Consider the following 22,064-nt stretch of genomic DNA (forward strand, 5'->3'; position numbering starts at 1 on the left):
TAACTGGATTTGTAGTTATTGCCTTTAAAAAGGTAGTTAAGGTAAAATGAGGTCATTAGAGTGGTTCCCTAAACCAATGTGATGGTATCCTTATAAGAAGAGACTAAGATACACACATAGAGGGAAGTCCATGTGAAGACACATCCATCTACAAGGCAGCCATCTACAAGCTGAAGGGAGTCAAAAGGAACCAAACCCACCCACACTTCTATCTCTGATTTTTAGCCTCCAAAACTGTGAGAAAACAAATTTCTAATTGTTCAGGCTACCCAGTCTGTGCTATTTGACTTTGTACACTAGCACACTAATACACTAGCAGCCCTAGCACACTAATACACTCTGAAAAAAAAATTAAGTGAACAATAAACCTCTGAAAAATAAAAATATACTCTATTTATTCTAATTGAAATCAGGGTGGTGTATGACGGTAAAATTCAAACAAAAGAGCTTTTCTTCAGTATCTCCAGAGATGGCTTCTGCAACACAATTGTATTGTCCCTAAATGAGAAATAAGAAATAGAAGTAAATAAAATGTTAGATGCTTCTATTTTGTAAGACTTTTTTTTGAAAAAGATTGTATTTATTTATTTATTTACTTACTTATTTGAGAGAGAGAGAGAGCGGGCACACATGTGAGCGGGAGGGAGGGACAGAGGGAGAGGGAGAAGCAGACTGCCTTCTGGGAGTTGGAATCTCTCAAATCTCAGAGCTCAATCCCAGAATTCTGAGATCATGATCTGAGCGGAAGGCAGACCCCTAAGGCTTAGCTGACTGAGTCACTCAGGTGCCCCCATTTTGTAAGATTTTTATAAGAATTTTGTCTTAGTAGGAAGAAGCCCTTTAAATTAAATTGGTTATCATTATCTCTGTAATCTAATAGGATGAAATTTTGAATGCCTTTGAATTCAGTAAACATAAACCTATTTATTTCCCAATTATAAAAGGATGTTTTTTGCAATTAGCCTGTGAGATTTTCAAATAATCAATATCCTTTAGAACAAAATAGGTAAGGAATATGCATTGTTGAAGTTTATTTTAAAATAGTCATCCAGGGGGATCCCTGGGTGGCTCAGTGGTTTAGTGGCTGCCTTCACCCAGGGCGTGATCCTGGAGACCTGGGATCCAGTCCCACATCGGGCTCCCTGCATGGAGCCTGCTTCTCCCTCTGCCTGTGTCTCTGCCCGCTCTCTCTCTCTCTCTCTCTCTCTGTGTGTGTGTGTGTGTGTGTCTCTCATGAATGAATAAATAAAATCTTAGAAAATAAATAAATAAAAATAAAATAGTCATCCAAAGCGAAACATGTACAAAATTTCATTGCCAGATAACTAAATACAAATATCTAAAATTACATCATTACTATTCATGGAGGCAGTTACTGAGTTATACACAGCGGTCGGACAGTGCTTTTACCCAAAGATCATTCAACATATTAATAATGAGCATTCATATTACTTTTAGCCATTTAGGTTTAGAGGAAAAACATAAAGTGAAAAAGATTTCGTGTTACTTTTCCATATTTCCATATTCTATGGAAAGAATAGCAAAATACCTTCAAAACTAAATAAAAGTAAAAAAAAAAAAAAAAAACTAAATAAAAGTGAAAAACACAAGTTTAAACACCTTAATGTTCAATAACTATTCCTGAAGTTGTGAATGGCTTGTTTCAAATTTTTAACATATTCGTTACTGCAAAAGATTCTTAAGACAGTACAAATGACTCTTAAACAATACCTTAGAAAATCGTATTCCCCTAAAGGAGAAGGGTATTCTTGTATCCACAGTCTCTACAAGCAAAATACAAAATACAAAAAGTTACATTGGTCATCATTAGGTGATTTTCTTTTTTAAATGTAGTATGGACTGCACCTTTTACATTTCTACTGGCAGAGATAATCCCAAGCAAACTGTAGAAGTAATGAATTTTACATCCTATGATTCTCCTATGGCTTCCTCTGCCACCCCACGCATCTCTCAGTATCAGCCCAAATTTCATCCCTCAAGAGATGCAAAATTTTAAGGCCTACTGGTCTCAATAGTGAATGAATGAACAAGCTAGTGTTCATATGTTTCATTCCAAATTATATATGTACATATTTAATACTGCTGCTCCTTCAGCAAAGAAATAATAGGTCTTCCTAAAGGTGGAGGAGAGAGTTGGGAAGCAGCCAGGATACCAAATCTCCTTCCAATTCCACCACTGAGAAGCGTGAGTAGTCACTGTTGAAATGCAAGGCCATGGGCCTGGCCCCACAGATGCTGTGGAACACAGAGTCGGGAGTGCAGGACACACCACATTCCACTGACCTAATCAGGAACTCCAAAGGAGTGAATTTACAGGATGAGGATAGAAAAGTAGAAATGAAAAAAAGAAAAAAGAAAAAAGAAAAGTAGAAATGTTTTGAATCTCTAACAAAAGCAATAGTGGCCAAAAATCTCTTTTGAAGTAATATAGTCAAACGCAAACTATAATTCTCCTAACTAGCTAAAGACAATCCTTAATGGCAAATGAATAGACTTTTTCTACATATATGTACTTCTATTTTCATAAAAAAAACATCTATTTGCTTCAGAGTATATCCTTATTCAGGGTATTAAGACACTGAGATATTAGTTCTTGAGCTTAGCACAAGTGATCATATTTTCATGATGCCATGATTTTTTATTCAAGGCCACTCCATTTCAAATTTAATAGTTCAACAAGTATTTATTGAAAAAAACTATGTACCAGGGACTGAGGAGACAATAGGCTAGTACACACTGTTCCTTCTCTCAAATAGTTGAAGTCTATTGGGGACATAGGCGTGTAAAGATACAAAGATACAGATACAATGGTATAAAAAGATGTAGCAAGAATAAAGGCAGTGTAGCATTTTTTTATGAGAGTGATGGTTCTGGATCTGAATCCCAGCTAGCTCCTCTACTTACTTGGAGTGTGGCTTTAGGCAAGTCATTTAACTACTCTGTGCTTTAGTAAAATGGCAATGGATAATAACACCTACTTCACAGGGATAACATGAGGCTCTACGACTTAACACTTGTAGGTGCTCAGAACAATGCCTGGAATGTAGCACTCCTTATATTTTATTAACATGAAAATGTTATTTAATAGAACATTAAATGTTATTCCTTCTCCTTTCTAGACCTTCTTCCCGGGGCATCTTGTGAATAATAATGATGTCATTAATATTACCACTGATATTATAATTACTGTTATTCACAAGATGGCGTGGGAAGAGATTCTAGAAAAAAGAAGGAAGTGAGTTGAATTGTCTTAAAGGATGGGGAGGAAGGAACAGAAGGACATTCCAAAGGGATGAAAAAGAGGAGCAAAGGCAGGAAAGTGAAAATCAGTGTGACTAACACATACACCCTGCAAGTGGCTCAGCATTATTAAAGCAACAAAGACTAGGAATGCTTAGAAGTAAATCTGAAGAAGTAAACATAAATGGGCTCAGGTTCCATTTGAGAGAATGGAGGCAATGAAAGAACATCCAAGGATGTGAAATGGTCAGATTGTGATTAGAAACATGGGTTACCATGTTGTGGATATGGGTTTAAGGGGGCACTAAGACTCAGGGAGACCAGTGAAAGGCCAGGGGGTAGTGACAGAGGTGAGGAGAAGAAGTAAATGCCTCCATGCCCACCAATTCAGGTGCCTTCCTGTGTGGATAAATCTGGTCTATCTCATCAGCCTGCTGCTTTCCTTGAGAGTACTTTTCATAAACCGAATCTTATTTCATTTTTATGTAATTTCATGACTAAGTTTTGTTTTGTTTTGTTTTGTTTATAAATTTTTATTTATTTATGATAGTCACACAGAGAGAGAGAAACAGAGACACAGGCAGAGGGAGGAGCAGGCTCCATGCACTGGGAGCCAGACGTGGGACTCGATCCCGGGTCTCCAGGATCGCACCCTGGGCCAAAGGCAGGCGCCAAACTGCTGCGCCACCCAGGGATCCGTCATGACTAAGTTATGAGCTTGGTTACTAGTTTACAAGTTCCATGAGGACAGGGGCTTTGCTTTGATCACTTCTGAATCTCCAGCTCCCTAGTATCTGGTCCCTGAGTCTCCAGCTCAGCTACATAATTTGCAAGGCCAAGTGTAAAATGGAAATGGGGGCCTCTTATTCAAAAAGCAGGAGAGACATCCTATTCAAGGTATGGAAATATAAAGCTTTTTCCTTTCTTCCACAGTCTTTCTCTAGACTTGCCATGATATATTTGCTATGTAATATCATTTGAAGTCAAACACAATTTTAAATTACCATTCATCTTTATATTGCACAATGACAGCTTAAAACACAAATATCAGAGCTTTCAACTCTGAGGTAGAATCACAGATTTACACAATTTGTATTTGGTAGCTCATCCCCAGAAGGTATGTCAAGCTGACCAGAGAGAAAATTCATATAAGCTTGACTCAGGAAATTTGAAAAAAGGAAGAGAAGATCTCCCCAGGCATGGAATGATCCAAGGGAATATTCTCTTGGCACTGAGTGAAAGGGGAGTATAGAAGCTCAAAGATACCCAGGGTATCTTTGCTTCATGACGGGGCACCTGTGCCAAGTGTGGGCCTGACAGCTGCCTAAGGTCCCCCTCCCCTATGCTGCCATTTGCCTCATGATTCACATGGGAGCAGAGAAGACAAATCAGACTTCTTTCCTTCCCACTGGCTTGCTGTCCCACGAGTGACCCTCAGGGGTTTTGCAACCTCCATGTAATACCTGCATGAGCTACCCATTGGTGGGGAGGCAGCCTTGCCCCCAACTAGTCACCCATTGAACAGTGCCAGCCCTGGTGGAGTGGCCACATCCCACTTCAGACACTGCAGGTCCCCTTCACCTGATCCTGACTCTCCTTGCATCCAAGGCCCCCACCAGGTGGCAGGGATCACTGGTTGTAACTGGGAAGGGGTTATCAAGCAGGGCCCAGGGTGCCAGCAGAGCAGTGGGTAGCAGGGAGCCAAGAACCCATCTGGGGGAGTTGCATGCATGCCTCATTGTCCTATCAGACTACACTTACAAAACACACACTCAAAGATAAAATTATTAAGAATCTCAAGACTATTATCACAACATATTAAACTCTAAATATGAAGCCCTCTGAATATGAGGCCCTGGTTGTGAAGCCAATCCTGAAAACTTTGTATGAGAGAGAAAGGAAAGGAGATGGACAAGACTTGAGGATTTGAGAAAGAAATCAAGGGTAACTCTGAGATTTCTATCTGGGGAGACTGTCCAAATGTTCACCAGGTCAGGTGGGAAGAAGGGGCACTAACCTTCTCTGAAGGGGGTAGTCTTTTTCCGTTGTTTTGTCTCTCTTAGAAAGCTCATATGTTGCTCATATAGCCCATTCTACTCTTAGGGGAGGTTAGCTTGAAGCTTCTCCCCACGTTCAAGAAGCCAGGGGAGAATTGAGGCAGAGCCAGAGGAAAGGAAGATAGAACCCCTGCTTAGGCTTCCTCTCTATTCTTCCCATGCAGCTCACTTGTGGTCCAGCACGCTTTTCGTGACAATCATGCAAAATACAGGACCTAAGCCTTAGATGGTGTTATGGGTTGAATTGTGTCCCTCAAAAAGATGTTGAAGTCCTAACCCCCAGTACCTGTGGGCATGGCATTATTTGGAAACAGCACCTTTGCAGGATGGTCAAGATGAGGTCATTAAGGTGGGCCTTAATCTCATACGCCTGTCTTTATAAAGAGGGGAAATTTAGACACACAGACAGAAATGCATGGAGAGAAGACTGTGAAGGGACACAGGAAGAAGATGGCCATTTACAAGGCAAGAAGCACCTGGGCCTTCAGAATCTTGGGAGATGGGCCTGGAGTAGATCTGTCCTTCACCCCATCAGAGGGAGCACAACCCCACCAATACTTTGATTTTGGACTTCTGGTTTCCAGACTGTCAGACATTAAATATCTGTTGTTCTTAGCCAGCCAGTTTGTGGTACTTTGTTACAGCAACCTTTCTGGAAGATTCTGGAAACAGGGCTAACAGATAATTAAATTTAAGATGCCTTTGAAGTATCCATTTATTTATTTTCAAATGTGTTTTTTTAAGATTTTATTTTATCTGTTTATTTGAGAGAGAGAGAAGCTCAGTCTATAGAGCATATGACTCTAAATCTCAGGGTTATGAGTTCAAGTCCCACACTGAGAGTGTAGCTTACTGAAAAAATAAAATACAATTGTCTTTATTTGAGAGAGAGAGCATGAGCATGAGCAGGGGTGGTGGGGAGAGGGATAAAGAGAAGCAGACCTCTCACTAAGCAGGGAGCCCAATGTGGGGTTCAGTCCTAGGACCTGAAGATCATGACCTGAGCCAAAAGCAGACACTTAACTGACTGAGCCACCCAGGTTCCCCTCAAACATGTTTTTAAAAGAAACAGTGTGTGTGTGTGTGTCTGTGTGTGTGTGTGTGCGCGTGTGCTTATAAGAAGTCGTAAAATTGTGGGTAATTTTTATTTTTGCTTGCCTATTTTTTTCTAAATACCATATCCTAAAAATATATGACTTCTGTAACAAATACAAAAAGGAAAATTATTTTAAAAGTAGATACGTATGGTACTTACTAATTTGATTCCCAAATTTTCAAGGGTCTCTTGATAGCATCAGTGCTTCTTAAATCAGAATGCCCTGAGCTCTGAGCCCATATACTCAGCTACCAGATGGACATGTTTATTTGAGTGTTCCAAAATTACCTTGAGCTCAATATGCCCAAACCAGAACCCATTGCTTTCTCTTTAAAAATCTGCCCCTTCTTCTGTACACATCATTTCAGATAATACCACTTCCATTAATCCCCGTCACTGGCCCTCTACTAGTCCTTGAATTTACCTAATTTCTGGCTGCCACATCAAATCAATCGGCGATTGTCCTGCCGATTCTACCTCCAAATATGCCCTCTTTCTTCTCCTCCCCTCTGCTCCAAGGCCACCATCTTTGTTCAGCTGTCCTAGTCTCTCACACAGCCTCCTGGCTGCTCCTCCTTCCATCCCATTTTCCTGTCTCAGCCAACCCCCGCCTCCTTCCATATGGACACTAGTTAGCTGCAACACTGAAAATCTCAGTGGGTCATCTCTACCCACTGATGACAAGATGCAGGCCAATATTTTGTGCATGACTTACATGTGTGCTTCTGCCCCCTTTCCCAGGCTCATCTCCAGCAATTGCCCACAGCACATTCTGCTCCAACTACAAAACTACTCTCCAAACAAACCATATTCTTTCATGGCTAGATGCGTTTGCATATGCTGTCTCCTCTCCAAGGAATGTCCTTCCTCCTCCTCTCTGATGTTCTCAGATTCAAGACTTTAATAAAATAACTCTCTGAAACCGTATCTGAGTTCTACCACAGCAAATTGATAACTATATAGTTAAAACCAGGAGCATATAAATCTATCAACGTTTATGACATTTCATTATAATTTTTGTTCCCGGGACTGTCTTTCCCAGTACAGAGGGACCTTCTGAGGAGAGAGAACCTATCATTCAACTTTGGATCACCAGAGCCTAAATCATGACTTGCTCAAATTAGGTTCAACAGATGTTTGTGAAAGGAAATGAGGGAGGGAGGGAGAGCCAACAGACTGGGCTGAGTCTGACACATCTTAAATCTCAAGAAAGTGAAACTTTAAAAATTCATATAAAATGTCAACATAATCTCGCAGAGATTAGGAGGGATTGTGGAACAGTTGTTTAAAAAAAAAAAAACAATAATCTTCTAAGAGTTTTTTTTCTTTCAAAGAGAAAGCATTGTACAGTGGAAGAGTGAGCCTTAAGAGTCATGAGGCTACTCTGTTACTAGCTCCAAATGGCCAAGGATACATTTTTGAATCACTCCAGGCATCGGCCTCCTTACTTGTAAAAATGACAGGACTATAAAATCAGTAATAAAAGGCCTCCTATTACCCATATGAATATTTATTATTCAAGAACCAGACATCTTGAATTCTTATTCTGAGCACAGTACTAACCCTTTCTTTATGCATTCTCTAATTATATCCTTAAAATCATGAGTCCAATAGGCTTCACTGTCCCCATTTTACAGATGAGGAAAATGAGGCTGATAAAGGTTAAATAACACACCCAAGGCCACATTGCTGGTAGGTGGAAAAGGTGGGACAGAGACTCCGGTCTTTCCAACTCTGAGCCCAGACTTAGAAGCAATGCCAGCTCCATTATTTGCATATGTTTTGGGGGTGGCAGACAAGTCAGGACTGTGGAGAGATGGTTGGCTAGGGGATACATCTCAAAGCTTCACTAACACAATAAAAAATTGATGTACTTAGAAACAATTTTCTTAATGACCGCTAGAAAATGTATAATCAAATTGATGTAAATGTCAAAGCCAGTATAAGCCTGTTATGAATTTTTATAGTACCCTCATTCCATTAATTCCCAATCTTTATCATTTTTTGTCCCATCTGTATCTAACTGATGCTATGTTGCTAAATTTGATGTATGCATGTAACCTACCTAGAATCCTTTTTTTTTTTTTTTTTTTTTTTAAGAGAGAGAGAAAGAGAGCTGGGGGTAGGGAGAGTAGAGAGAAAGGGAGAGAGAGAATCCCAAGCAGACTCCCCCCTGGGCAGGGAGCCTAAGACAGGGCTTGATCTCACAACCCTGAGATCATGACCTGAGCCAAAATCAAGAGTCAGACGCTTAACTGACTGAGCCACCTAGGAGCCCCTACCTAAAATCTTTTTTTTTAAACAAGAGATGGCACAGGTTATAATGGTAACTAATTGTAAAGGAAAATATTCAACTGCAATAGTAATTTTTAAATGTCAATAAAACAATTGTTTTTTTTAACCTAATAGGTTTTTTTAAACTTCTTCTTTTTTAGATGATGATGTCCAAGACAGACAGAGATTAACAAGACAGAGATTAAACTACTGTACATACACATTTCTGGTGATGTAAGGTATATGTTGATACATTCCTTTAGAAAAGTGATTTGGCCTACGTAGACAAAACCACTAATGTAGTTAACCCAATTATGCTCAGATACTTCCCTAGGAGTTATATATAACTTCTTGCAAACATATTCAAATATAAAATATAAGGAAGATTATATACAGAAATATATTTATTGCGATATTATTTATAATAGTAAAAAATATCAGAAGGAAACTAATATCCAACAGGATCATGGTTTTTTTTTTAAGATTTTATTTATTTATTCATAAGAGACACAGAGAGAGAGAAAGAGACATAGGCAGAGGGAGAAGGAGGCTCCCTGAGGGGAGCCTGATGTGGCACTCAATCCCAGGATCCTGAGATCAGGACCTGAGCCAAAGGCAGATGCTCAACCACTGAGCCACCCAGGTGCCCCATGGATTATGGTTAAAAAAACCACAGCATACCCACTAAGGGAGATGTTTCACATGTAATGTTTATACTTTGGTTTTTGAATCACATGGATTATCTAGTCAAAAAATTAAATACAATAATTTTTAAAAAGAAAATTACTGGGACACCAGGCAGTCTCAGTTGGTAGAACATGTGACTCGTAATCTTGGGGTTGTAAATTCAAGCCCCATGTTGGCTGTAGAGATTAATTAAAAATAAAATCTTTAAAAAAAAACATAAAGGAAAAGTATTATAGTGTGGTATACTTAAAAGTACAGCAGCAATGTACATTCATTGAAAAATCAGAAGGAAATACTCCAAAATGTTTTTAGAAATATTATTCTGTGACATTCTTGTTTATACTTCCCAATTTTTGGTAAAATGTGATAGTATAATATTTATAAACATTTAAGCTATTTAAAATACTAGTTAAAAATTATTAAGGAAAAATTCATGAGTTTGCAGTAAGTGACCTTTAAGGTTCTAAGCTCTGAAATTTTGTGATTCTGTGAATAACAACAGGATGGAAAGAAGTGGAGAAAGATATTGAAGAAAACATGGTAGAAAAATCTAGTGAGGTTTGTTTTTAATAACTTTTTTTTTTAATTCCTTTTTTTCTTTCCCTACTGATTCCACCAATCCTGTTCCCTTGACTGCGGTTCAGTGAGATTCTATAACAAACGTAATGTTTAGAAAAAGGGATCCATAACCAAGGGCAAATGTACAACATTAAACTAAACAAGGTAAAAATTTTAATATACCTTCAAACACACTTAAATAAGTACCATCTTCATAATAATTCAGTAACATAATTGTAAAATACTTAAGCTGTTTAAAGTAAAAACTTTGGATGAAAAAATTATCAGAAAAGGAATGGCACATTTTCAGTGCATTTAATATTCAGAACATTCTCATAAACTATTATGTTCTATTATGAAAATAATACGAATTAAATGCTTACCTCCCTTCAGAGCTCTGCAAAAAGAATAAACATCATCAGATCCTCGGCAAATAACTTCTTTGCGCATTGGTAAATTCATGGAGTTAAAAGATATATAGAGATTGAAATATAGTTTTTTAATATCTCTTCCTTAAAAAGAAAAAATACCATTAGTCCTTCAAATAATAGATTCTTTTATAAATAGTAATTAATGTGTACCTTACACTTACACTTGCCTGACACTTTGTTTCATTTAATCATCACAACAACTTACCATGTGGGCATTGCTACATCACTTCATTAAATCATCACAAAAACTTCTTGCTATTCCTGTGTAACACATGAGAAAACTGAAGTTCTAAGAGAATAATTAGTAGACTGTAACCAAACAGAATATTCTACAGGAAGAATTATGTATGCTATGCCTGAAAAGAGGAGCCTATGTTTCTGAGAAAACTATCAAACGGAGATGTAAAATTTCCAGTTCTAGTTACAGTTGTGCTAGGAGGTTCAAGAAAAAAGAAAGGGGAAGGAAAAGAAATAAGAATAATCAACTCATGCCCACTTTTTTAGGAGTTTTGATGAAAGAATTCTTGAAGAATAAAACAACCTTTTTATTAAAAATTACACAAGTTATCTTATGATTTCCTCATGGTCTCCCTAATACCGTTTAACATGGAAAATTCCATTAAACACTGCATTTTGCTCAACTCTTCTAATTTATTCAGTTGGCCCAACTGGAAAATACGTACAATCTTTTTTTATGATAAAAACAATTATTGTGGGGCTCATGGCTGGCTCAGTAGATAGAGCATGGAACTCTCAATTTCAGGGTCATGACCTTGAGTCCCATATTGGGTATAAAGATTACTTTTTAAAAAATTATTATAACCACTACCTCTCTGAAAATATTTTCCTAATAAAGTCCCCATGACTCATTAGAGCCAAAATCAAAAGAAAACTTTTCCATCTTTAACCTGAACTTGGTATGCTTAACAGAAATGCCAGTTACTTCCTCAAAACTCCTTCCTTTGGCTTTGGTGCTACCATTCTCTTCTAGTTATCCTCCAACCTCTCTGATTCCTTCTCCTCATTGGCTTCTCTTTCTTAGAGTTGCGTCCTGGGTTCTCAATTTTCACGTTGCACATACACCCTGGCTTTAAGTACCACATAGGGTGTTAATTCCCAACTCATCATCTTTAGTCTCAACCTTTCTCCTGAGCACCTGTCCCACATATGCGTTCAGTATCTCTACTCAAATGTTGCTCATTGTCTCACTGAACAGATCCAAAATTGACTTCTTTGTCTTCATCACTATATAGGCATTAGAATTCCCGGTCCTAGTAAATCTTACTAGTCTTCTTTTTATCCTCATCATCACTCTCTTAATGCAGGCCCTCATTACTCTGAGCCTAAAATATCACCAAACTACCTAATTTGTCTCTATATCTCTACTTTCATGGCAAAGTGTAGAAAAGAACATCATAGGATCTGTTTTAAATAATAGTTCCATGGTTCACTCCATGAACGGCCTGCACCACTCCAAAAGCAGGAATATGTGTAGAAGTTGATGGGCTGTTCTCACAGGGAATTCCTTGAGACATGAGTAGATGGTGGTACTGTTGTGGTACCAATGACGATTCAAGACAATAAAACTTCTTTCATTTCTGCACGGAACACAGCATGATTCAAGAAAGGATATGCTGCTTTGACATCTCAACAGTATACATCTTGAGAAGCTCCTTGCTCCTGGGCATCACTGTGGTCATTTTAGGCACACGAACAATAGACAAAGTGAGATACCACGTGTATGGCTCAGTAGGCCAGGGATACCAATGTAGGTGTCATAGTGAGAAATAAGAAACACAGTAGCTTTACACGGTGACAAAAAAGACTGTTTCTGAGCTCAGCTAAGACAACTCCAAGAACTTTCAGATATAACTTTGAAGGAGGGTTAAAGTCCAGCTTTATTTATTTTTTTATTAATCAGTTAATAGTACACAAATAATTTGCTAGCAAAGCTATAGTCTCAAAATAAATAATTTCCATCCCCAACTTATTTTTGCTTCAAGTTGTTTTAGCTCTTATTGAATTTAAGTAGCTATAGGCCCATAAAAATAAGGTTGATTTCTATGAATATGGCCCCACATTTTATACAGACATTCCAATACATTCTAGGGAAGCTCAGGGAAAATATGACTAAATAATCAATGAAACCAGGAGCTGATTCTTTGAAAAGTTTGACAAAATTGATAAACCTTTAGTCAGACTCTTAGACTCATTAGAGAGAGAGAGAGAGAGAGAGAGAGAGAAGGGACTCAAATAAATAAACTCAGAAATGAAAGAGGAGAAATAACAACCGATACCACAGAAATCCAAATGATTATAAGAGAACATCATGAAAAATTACATGCCAACAAATTGGACAACCTAGAGGGATGGATACATTTTTAGAAACATGTAAACTTCCAAAACTGAATCAGAGAAATAGAAAATTTGAACAAATTACCAGCAATGAAATTTATTAAATAAATATAAGTTAGGATATAAATTATATTAGTGATGATTAAGACAATAATGATAATGATGATGGTTAGAACTGAAGTTTCCTAGGATCCTAGGACTTAGAGGCAACAGAGCTGACGAGGAAAAGAGGAAGAGCATTTTGTATGTTTCCACAGATACTCATCCATCCTAATGCTGTAACCAGCACTCAGTTTCATTTTTACTAAGCTGATGATGACACATAAAATCATAGAGAGGAAAAACAAGACACACCACAAAATAAAACAAAAAATCATTGCCTTCTTTCATCCCATCATCATCATAGTTTTTCTTAGAAAGATCATCATTATTAAAAAATAAAAAAGTTGTGGCTTGCTTATTACAGATCTTTGATTAGTGGAAACCCGGCTTTACTTATTAATGAGCTGAATAGTTAATGGTTGACAAAGGATATACCTATTAGATTATTAGGAGTCTCGAGTTATTTACATTTTACCCTCATGCCATATGTAATCCCCTTCCCCATGAGTGTGAGTTAGCCTCGTGGCTTGCTTCTAACAAATAGCATACAGCAAAGGTGATAGAGTGACACTTCCATGATTAGGCTACATAAGAAGATTTTGACTTCTATCTTGTTAGCTGACTGTCCTTCCTGCTGGCTTTGATGAAGCAAAAAGCCATGTTGAAAAGGCCCATATGGCAAGGCACAGAATGCTGTCCAACAGCCAGACAGGAATTGAATACTGTCAACAACCACATGAGCTTAGAAGTGGTTGTTAGCTTCTTCCCTACTTGAACATTCAGAAAAGGCTCCAGTCCTGGCTGACACCTTAATTGAAACCTTGTGGGAGATCCTGAAGCAGACAAAACGTAGCCATGCCTAGACTACTGACACCCAAAGACTGCAAGATAATAGATGTGTTCTGTTTTAAGCCGCTAAAATGTGGTAATTTATCACATAGAAATAGAAAACTAATACATGCACATTTGGAACACAATAATTTATCATTAATACTTCTTGAACATTCTTCATTGAATTACAAAAACAAAACATTGAACTTACTTGGAATGTAGTAAAGATGCAAATATCCCTTGCTTCCCTTCATTGCTATACAGGGATTAAGATCTATTGAAATAGGGGCTTTCATGTAATCTAAATGGAAGAATAAATATAATGTCAATAAAATATTATAAATCATTCCTAGTAAGCAGAGTATTCTGACCATCATTCTCCAAAAGATGCCATTAAAATTGTGTAATGAGAAAAATCGAGGGTGGTTAAAAACATCTCACTCCCTAGAGGAGTGACATCAGCAAAATGGCAGAGTAAGAAGTCCAAGACCCTCCTTCTCCTCACAAACATAGCAATTTAGCAACAACCCATGGACAAATTCCTTTTGCAAAAAATCAGAAATTAATTGAAATTTCCTGTATTCCAGGAGAATGTTAAATCAGACTCACCAAGATCAGTAGAGGACATCCTTTTACCAGAACCCCTGCATCTGGAACAGCACAATCAGGAAAAGATCCCCTATAGTCCCTAGCTTCACTCAGGAAGCAAGAGGTTGATTCATATATTCAGAGCCCCAAGTTTTCTAAGGAAAATACCCAAAGGAATAACAAATTAGAAAGTCAGAACAGACCTATAACTAATAAAGAGATTGAATAAGTAATCAAAAATTTCCCAAAAAAGAAAAGCCTGGGACCAGATGGCTTCATGGGTAAATTCTACCACCAAACATTTAAATAAAAATGAATACCAATCCACAAGCTCTCAAAAAATTGAAAGCTCTCAGCCATTTCCAAACTTATTTTATGAGCCCAGCATTACCCTGATACTAAAACCAGACAAAGACACTGCAGAAAAAGAAAACTATGGGCCAATAACTCTAGTGAATATAGATATAAAAAATCTCAACAAACTACTAGCAAACTAAATTCAACAACAAATTAAAAGGTTCATACACCATGACCAAATGGGATTTAATCCCTTAGATGCAAGTTTTCAACATAAGAAAATTAATTAATGCAATATACCACATTAATAGAATGAAGTATAAAAATCACATGATTATTTCAACAGATGCAGAAAATGCTTTTGACAAAATTTAACACTCTTTTGTGATAAAAACTCTCAACAAACTAGGGAAATGGCCTTAACATAATAAATACCATTTATGAAAATCCCATAGCTAACATTACACTCAATGACAAAAAACTGAGTTTTCCTCTAAGATTAGAAAGAAAGCAAGAAAGCAAGGATAGCCCCTTCTTACATAGCACCAGAGGACCTGGTCAGATCACTTAGGCAAGAAAAATAAGTAAAAAGCATCCAGATTGAAAAGAAAGAAGTAAAATTTTCCTTGTATGCAGACATGATTTCTTTTTTTAAAAGATTTTATTTCTGAAGCACCTGGGTGGCTCAGTCAGTTAAGCATCTGCCTTTGGCTCAAGCCATGTCCCCTGGGTCCTAGAATCAAGCCTTGCAACTGGCTCCCTGCTCAGTGGGAGGTCTACTTCTCCCTTACCACTCCTCACTACCTGTGTTCTCTCTCTCTCTCGCTCTCTCTAATAAACAAATAAAATCTTAAAAAAAAAAATCTTATCTTTAAGTAATCTCTACACCCAATGTGGGGCTTACACCCACAATCCCAAGGTCAAGAGTCATATGCTCCACTGATAAAGCTAGCCAGGCTCCCCAAGACACAATTTCATACACAGAAAATCCTAAAGACTTCATTAAAAAACTATTATAACTAATCAACAAATTCAGGAAAATTGCAGGATCCAAGTCAACATACAAAATCTCTATATACTAACAATGAACTACCTGAAAGGAAATTAAGAAAACAATCTAAAAGAATAAATACCTGAAAGTATAAATACCTAGGATTAAACTTGATAAAAGAGGGGAAAGATTTATATACTGAAAGCAACAAAACCTGATGAAAGAGATTCAACAAGACACAATGGAAAGACATCTTGTGTTCATTCACTGGAAGATAGTATTCTTTCTTTTTTTTAAGATTTTACTTTTAAGTATTCTCTACACCCAGTGTGTGGTTTGAATTGACAACCCCGAGATTTTTTTTTTTTTTTTTTTTTTTTTTATTCATGAGAGACACAGAGAGAGGCAGAGACACAGGCAGAGGGAGAAGCAGGCTCCATGTAGGGAGCCCGATGTGGGACTCGATCCCAAGTCTCCAGGATCATGCCCTGGGCTGAAGGCGGTGCTAAACCGCTGAGCCACCCGGGCTGCCCGACAACCCCGAGACTGAATCATATGCTATACCGACTGAGCCAGCCAGATGCCCTAAAAGAATTAAAATTCTTAAAATGTCCATATTACCCAAAGCAATCTACAGATTCAATGTGTTCCCTACCAAAACCTCAGTGGCATTTTTTAAAATATGTATTTATTTATTTTAGAGAGAGAGAGCATGCAGGTGGGGGGTGGGGGTGCAGAGGGAGAGGGAGAGAGAATCTCCAGCAGACTCTACACTGAATGTGGAGCCCAAAGCAGGGCTCAATCTCACAACCCCAATATCACAACCTAAGCTGAAGTCAAGAGTCAGAGGCTCAACCAACTGAGCCACCCAGACACCCCTCAGCAGCATTTTTTTTTACAGAAATAGAAAAGACCACTCTAAAATTCATATGGAACTACAAAATAGCCAAATTAAACTTGAGAAAGAGGAACAAATCTGAAGGCATCACACTTCCTAATTTCAAACTATATTACAAAACTACAGTAATAAAAAATAATGTGATGCTGACATAAAGACAGACATAGAGACCAGTGGACCTGAACAGAGTATCCAGAAATAAATTCATGCATATATTGTCAAATTATCTTTAACAGGATGCCAAAAATGCATAATAGGGAAAGGATGGTCCTTTGAACAAATGGTGTTGGGAAAACTAGATTTCTACATGCAAAAGAATCCAATTGGACCCTTATCATATGCCATATACAAAAATCAGCACGAAATGGATTAAAGACTTAAATATAAGATTCAAAACTGTAAAAGCCCTAGAAGAAGACAGAGGAAAAGTTTCAAGACATCAATCTTGACCATGATTTCTAAATATGACACCAAAACACAGGCAGAAAAAACAGAGATAAGTGGAACTACATCAAACTCTAAAGCTTCTGCACAGCAAACAATCAACAGAGTGAAAAGGCAACATATGGAATGGGAGGATATATTTGCAAACTGATAGACAATAAGGGGTTAATCTCCAAAATGTATAAGGAATTCTAACAATTCAACTATTTTTAAAAAAAACAATAACCTGATTTAAAAATGGGCTGAAGACATTTTTTCCAAAGAAGACAATCAAATGGCCAATGGGTATATGAAAAAATGTTCAACATCACTAAGTATCAGAGTAATGCAAACCAAAATCACAATGAGATATCACCTGACACCTGTCAGGATAGCTATTAACAAAAAAGCAAAAGGCAAGTGCTGGCAAGGATATAGGGAAATTGGAACACTTATACACCATTGGAGGGAATGTAAAATGGTGTAAAATGAATGCAAAATTAAAAATAGAACTACCACACGATCCAGCAATCCCATTTCTGGGTATTTATCCAGAAGAACTTCAATCAGGATCTCAAAGAGATAACTATATTCTGTGTTCACTGCAGCACTATTCACAATACCCAAGATATGAAAGCAACCTAAATGTCTATAGATAGATGAATAGATAAAGAAAATGTGGTCTATACTTACAGTGGAATACTATTCAGCCTTAAGAAAAAAAGGAAATTTGGGGGACACCTGAGTGACTCAGTGGTTGAACATCTGCCTCTGGCACAGGTCGTGATCCCGAGGTCCTGGGATCGAGTCTTGCATCAAGCTCCCTGGAGGGAGCCTTCCTCTCCCTCTATGTCTCTGCCTGTCTCTGTATGTTTCTCATGAATAGATGAATAAAATATTTTTTTAAAAAAGGAAATTTTGCAATATGCTATAACATGTATGAATCCTATGAACATTTTGCTAAGGGAAATAAGCTGGTCATAAGGACAAATACTGCAAGATTCCACTTACAGAAGTATCTAAAATAGTCAAATTCATAGAATCAAAGAGTAGAATAGTGGTTGCTAGGGCCTGGGGGTAGGAGGAGATGGGGAATTACTAACCAACAGGCATAAAGATTCAGTCAAGCAAGATGAATAAGTTCTAGACCTCTGCTGTATGACAGTGTGTCTATAGTCAATAATATTGTGTTGTATACTTAAATACTGAAGAGGTGAGATCTCGTGTAGAGTGTTCCTACTACCATAAAATGGATTTTAAAATACTGTACAAATACAGAAAAGAAACTTTCCCATAACATAAATATTGTTTTAATTCCCTAATATTGTTAAAGTGGAAGCTGAAGATACTGAATTACTTTAAACTGTGTGGAGGAAAAAAAACAAAAAAAATTCATAAAAATTTTTTCATAAAAATTACTTGTTCTATTTTGGAATGTTTTAACCTTTTCCTGTCAACATGGCTCTCCACTCTCTTCACTTTATGCATATTCCATTGGTTCAAAATAGAAAATATACATCAAGTACTTAGGGATATGGTAAATGTTAAATGGGTAAATAAATGAATGAATAAGCTAATGAATAGTCTTCCTGAAGAAAGAGTTTCAAGAAAGGTATAGAAGAGAAGTTCATAAAAAGCACTGAGAAGTAGGGGAGAGAGACGATAGTAGGGTTTGCGGATTTACCCCTGAATGCAACTCTTAAAATTAATGTTAGGGGCACCTGGTTGACTCAGTCTGTTAGTATCAGATTCTAACAGTTTTGGTTCAGGTCGTGATCTCAGGGCCATGGGATTTAGCCCCACCATGTGCTTCCGGGTCAGTGTGGAATCTGCTTGAGATTGTCTCTCCCTCTCCCTCTGCCCCTATCCCCTGCTCATACTCTATAAATAAATAAATAAAGTAATTAATTAATAACCTTTAAAAAATTAATGTTAACACCTCTCATTCAATTAATTGAGTTTACCTGCAACAAAATTCTTATAGAATGAATTATATTAACAGTCATTTCACTTAATCACGGATGTTCACAAATATTTGACCAAAAGATGTTCATCACTAAATAGTTTATGACCAAGGAAAAAAAGCCCAATTTACAACATGGATGGCCTATGAGGAGCAGAGAAAGACAAATACTGTATAATCTCTGTAACATGCAGAATCTACAAAATAAAACACTGAATTTATAGATATAGAGAAGAGATTGGTGGTTGCCTGAGGTAGAAGATGGGCATGGACAAAAATAAATGAAGGTAGTCCAAAGATGCACTCGTGGAAAGGGCAGAGGGAGAGAATCTTCAAGCAGACTCCCCACTGAATGCAGAACCCAGATGTGGGGTTTGATCCCATGATCCATGATAACATGACCTGAGCCGAAATCAAGAGTCAGATGCTCTACTGACTGAGCCACCCTAGTGCCCCAGCATGTGACTCTTGACCTTGAGGTTGTAAGTTCAAGCCCCATGTTGGATGTAGAAATTACTTAAAAGTAAAATCTTTTTTTTTTTTTTTAAAGGTGACATAATCAACGTGTGATACCCAGAAGCCAAAGGAGAGGAGAAACTTGGCAGTAGAGTGGACTAGGGGGGCTTTCCAGAGGCGGAGAGGTAAACTGACTTTGTAGGATGGAAAAATTTCAGAGATAGGGACACCTGGGTGGCTCAAGCAGCTGAGCATCTGCCTTTGACTCAGGGCATGATCCCAGAGTCTGGGGATCGAGTCCCACATTGGGCTCCCAGCATGGAGCCTGCTTCTCCCTCTGCCTGTGTCTCTGCCTCTCTTTCTCTGTGTGTCTCTCATGAATAAATAAATAAAGTCTTAAAAAAAAAAAAGAAAAAGAAAAATTTCAGAGATAAGTTGCAAGGGAATTTAGTGCAATCCACACATAGGAAAAAAAGCCACAATAAAAGATTGGTCACACAGTTAAATCTTGTCCTCACACCTGGCAATTACTCTAATTCTCTGTAAGTAGCTTTGTATTAGTATTTGCCAGACTGTGTTTCTCAAGACAATCAACACATGCTCAAAAAATAAAATAAAATAAAATTGAAAATCTGGATTAAATAGGGTTCAGAATTTTTCAGAACTCAAAGTACATTTGTAAGTCTCCCTCAAATGATTAGACCACCAATCCTTTTTCCCAACAGAATTTCAAAGAACCAGCATTTGCAGAAGCATCAAACCTTCCTGATATGGCTAATGCGTAGAAAAGACCAGTCAACCCATGATGAGCAAACCAGTGGAAAATACCAAACCAAAACTGCAGTCTAGCCCTGATGCTGTGCTTTCAGACTGGCAGATATTTGTAGAGAAATAGGGAGGAAAAACAAAAAACCATGATGCAGCTAGTTAACATTAGGGTATGGCTGATTTTTTAAGTAATCAATACTTGTTTGTATGTGGCTATGTGCTGAAAACTCAACAATCCTCGTAAAACAGCTTTAAAATCACTTTTGGTGGGCAGCCCAGGTGGCTCAGGGGTTTAGCACCACCTTCAGCCCAGGGTGTGATCCTGAAGACCTGGGATCGAATCCCACGTCGGGCTCCCTGCATGGAGCCTGCTTCTCCCTCTGCCTGTGTCTCTGCCTCTCTCTCTCTCTCTCTCCCTCTCTCTCTGTGTGTCTCATGAATAAATAAATAAAATCTTTTAAAATAATAATAATTGTATTTTAAAAATCACTTTTGGTGGCACCTGGGTGCTCAGTCAGTTAAGCATCCAACTCTTGATTTCAGCTCAGGTCATGACCTCAGGGTCATGAGATCAAGGCCCACCTTGGCTCCACACTGGGCATGGAGCCTGCATGAGATCCCCTCTCTTCTCTCCCTCTGCCCCACCCCCCACAATCTCTCTTTAAATAAGCAAATAAATAAATAAATAAATAAATAAATAAAACTTATAAAATCACTTTCATTTTACAGTCAAAAAAGCTGGGACACAGAGAGACTAAGTATTTTTTACTCGAGGTCACACAGCTGGTAACTGACAGAACTAGGCTAACATCCAAATTAGGAGGTGACTCCAAGACTCCTCAAAAGTCACAGCCTCGGGATCCCTGGGTGGCGCAGCGGTTTAGCGCCTGCCTTTGGCCCAGGGCGCGATCCTGGAGACCCGGGATCGAATCCCACATCGGGCTCCCGGTGCATGGAGCCTGCTTCTCCCTCTCCCTGTGTCTCTGCCTCTCTCTCTCTGTGTGTGACTATCATAAATAAATAAAAATTAAAAAAAAAAAAAAGTCACAGCCTCGAACAAGTACTTATAAAGCACCTGTTAATGTTCCTACTGCTGTACTGAAGAAGAAAAAATATCACATACCAGAGCAATAATCAATTCCAAAAGGCTACCTTCTCAAGGCTGAGGCAAAAAGCTCAGAAGCAAAGAGTTCTGCCAAAACTGGGAAGAATTTGAAACTGGGCTCAAGGTGGAGAGAGTTGACTACAGGGAACAACAGAAGCAGCCGGAGGTTAAGTACAACACAGTTTAGAGACTGGTAAGGTCTGTGAAGGATTGAGAAAATCCACACAGGGCAGCCATCACCTTTGCTGCAAACAGCAGCTGGAATACACCGTCGTTTCCTGTGTCCCTGAGACAGCAGCAGGGAGTTCTTATGAAAACTTAACCCCTGTACCACTTGTTGCTGTTTTACTTACCACAATAGGTATACCAAACACTGGCATCAGAGGAGTTGCAGATCCAATATTGCTCCCCAGGTTCAGTGAATATGGAAGAAAACAGAGTAGAAAAAAGCATAAACGGAAACATGATTTGGTATCCTCAAAACTTTAAAAATACAGGGAGACTCTGACTCGTCCCTTTCAGTAAGCAGAAAAATTTAACTTAGTCATTGGTCACATGATTTCTGAGTTTCTCTCCTGAGTTTCCTCTTTCGTGTATATTTAGTATTTGAGCACTTCCGGCCAGTGGAGAGGAAAATGATTTAGAATATACTCTTCTAGAACACTTAATGCAAATGAGAGCACAGAACTTTAAAAGCAAGACAAGGTACTTCCTGGTCAATAGTAACAAAACCAGTCTGTAGGTCTCCTTTAGAATCCCAACAGACTGCCAGCCCTTCTGTATCTGCATTGTTATTCTCTCCCACAGGTTTCTTTATGTAGTAACGTCTCATGGCCCAGGGAGCTGGACCTATAGGTCTGAACTGAATGGTCTGATGCAAACTATTTCTGCTCTGCAAAAGGTGCAGCCACAGGGCAGAGCCA

General features: G+C 38.2%; 1 protein-coding gene and 1 long non-coding RNA gene across 5 annotated transcripts in view; one reads left to right on the top strand and one right to left on the bottom strand.

The window, feature by feature from the left end:
* The window catches only part of LOC140620252 (uncharacterized), a 66,269-nt gene extending 46,619 nt beyond the window's left edge, over nucleotides 1–19,650 (top strand). Inside the window, exons 6-8 of one of the 2 annotated variants that reach the window (XR_012020037.1) lie at nucleotides 8,850–8,927; nucleotides 10,020–10,098; nucleotides 19,363–19,650. This is a non-coding gene — a long non-coding RNA (uncharacterized lncRNA). The remainder of the gene's footprint in view (nucleotides 1–8,849; nucleotides 8,928–10,019; nucleotides 10,099–19,362) is intronic. The other variant, XR_012020038.1, reaches the window with a different exon arrangement.
* LY96 (lymphocyte antigen 96) lies at nucleotides 372–21,743 on the bottom strand. 3 transcript variants are annotated; one of them, XM_072804189.1, is made up of 5 exons: nucleotides 21,495–21,728; nucleotides 13,864–13,953; nucleotides 10,317–10,373; nucleotides 1,732–1,784; nucleotides 372–498 (listed from the first exon to the last, which is right to left on the bottom strand). In XM_072804189.1, the coding sequence occupies exons 1-5, from the start codon at nucleotides 21,604–21,606 to the stop codon at nucleotides 400–402; spliced, it is 411 nt and encodes a 136-aa protein (XP_072660290.1). In that variant the 5' UTR covers nucleotides 21,607–21,728; the 3' UTR covers nucleotides 372–399. The 3 variants fall into 3 exon arrangements, with proteins under 3 accessions (XP_072660290.1, XP_072660288.1, XP_072660291.1); XM_072804187.1 differs by having other exon boundaries at nucleotides 10,317–10,445; nucleotides 21,495–21,720; XM_072804190.1 differs by lacking the exon at nucleotides 13,864–13,953 and having other exon boundaries at nucleotides 10,317–10,445; nucleotides 21,495–21,743.
* Nucleotides 21,744–22,064: the final 321 nt, after the last annotated feature.

This window comes from Canis lupus, chromosome 28 (genome assembly GCF_048164855.1).
Source record: "Canis lupus baileyi chromosome 28, mCanLup2.hap1, whole genome shotgun sequence".
Classification (NCBI taxonomy): Eukaryota; Metazoa; Chordata; class Mammalia; order Carnivora; family Canidae; genus Canis; species Canis lupus.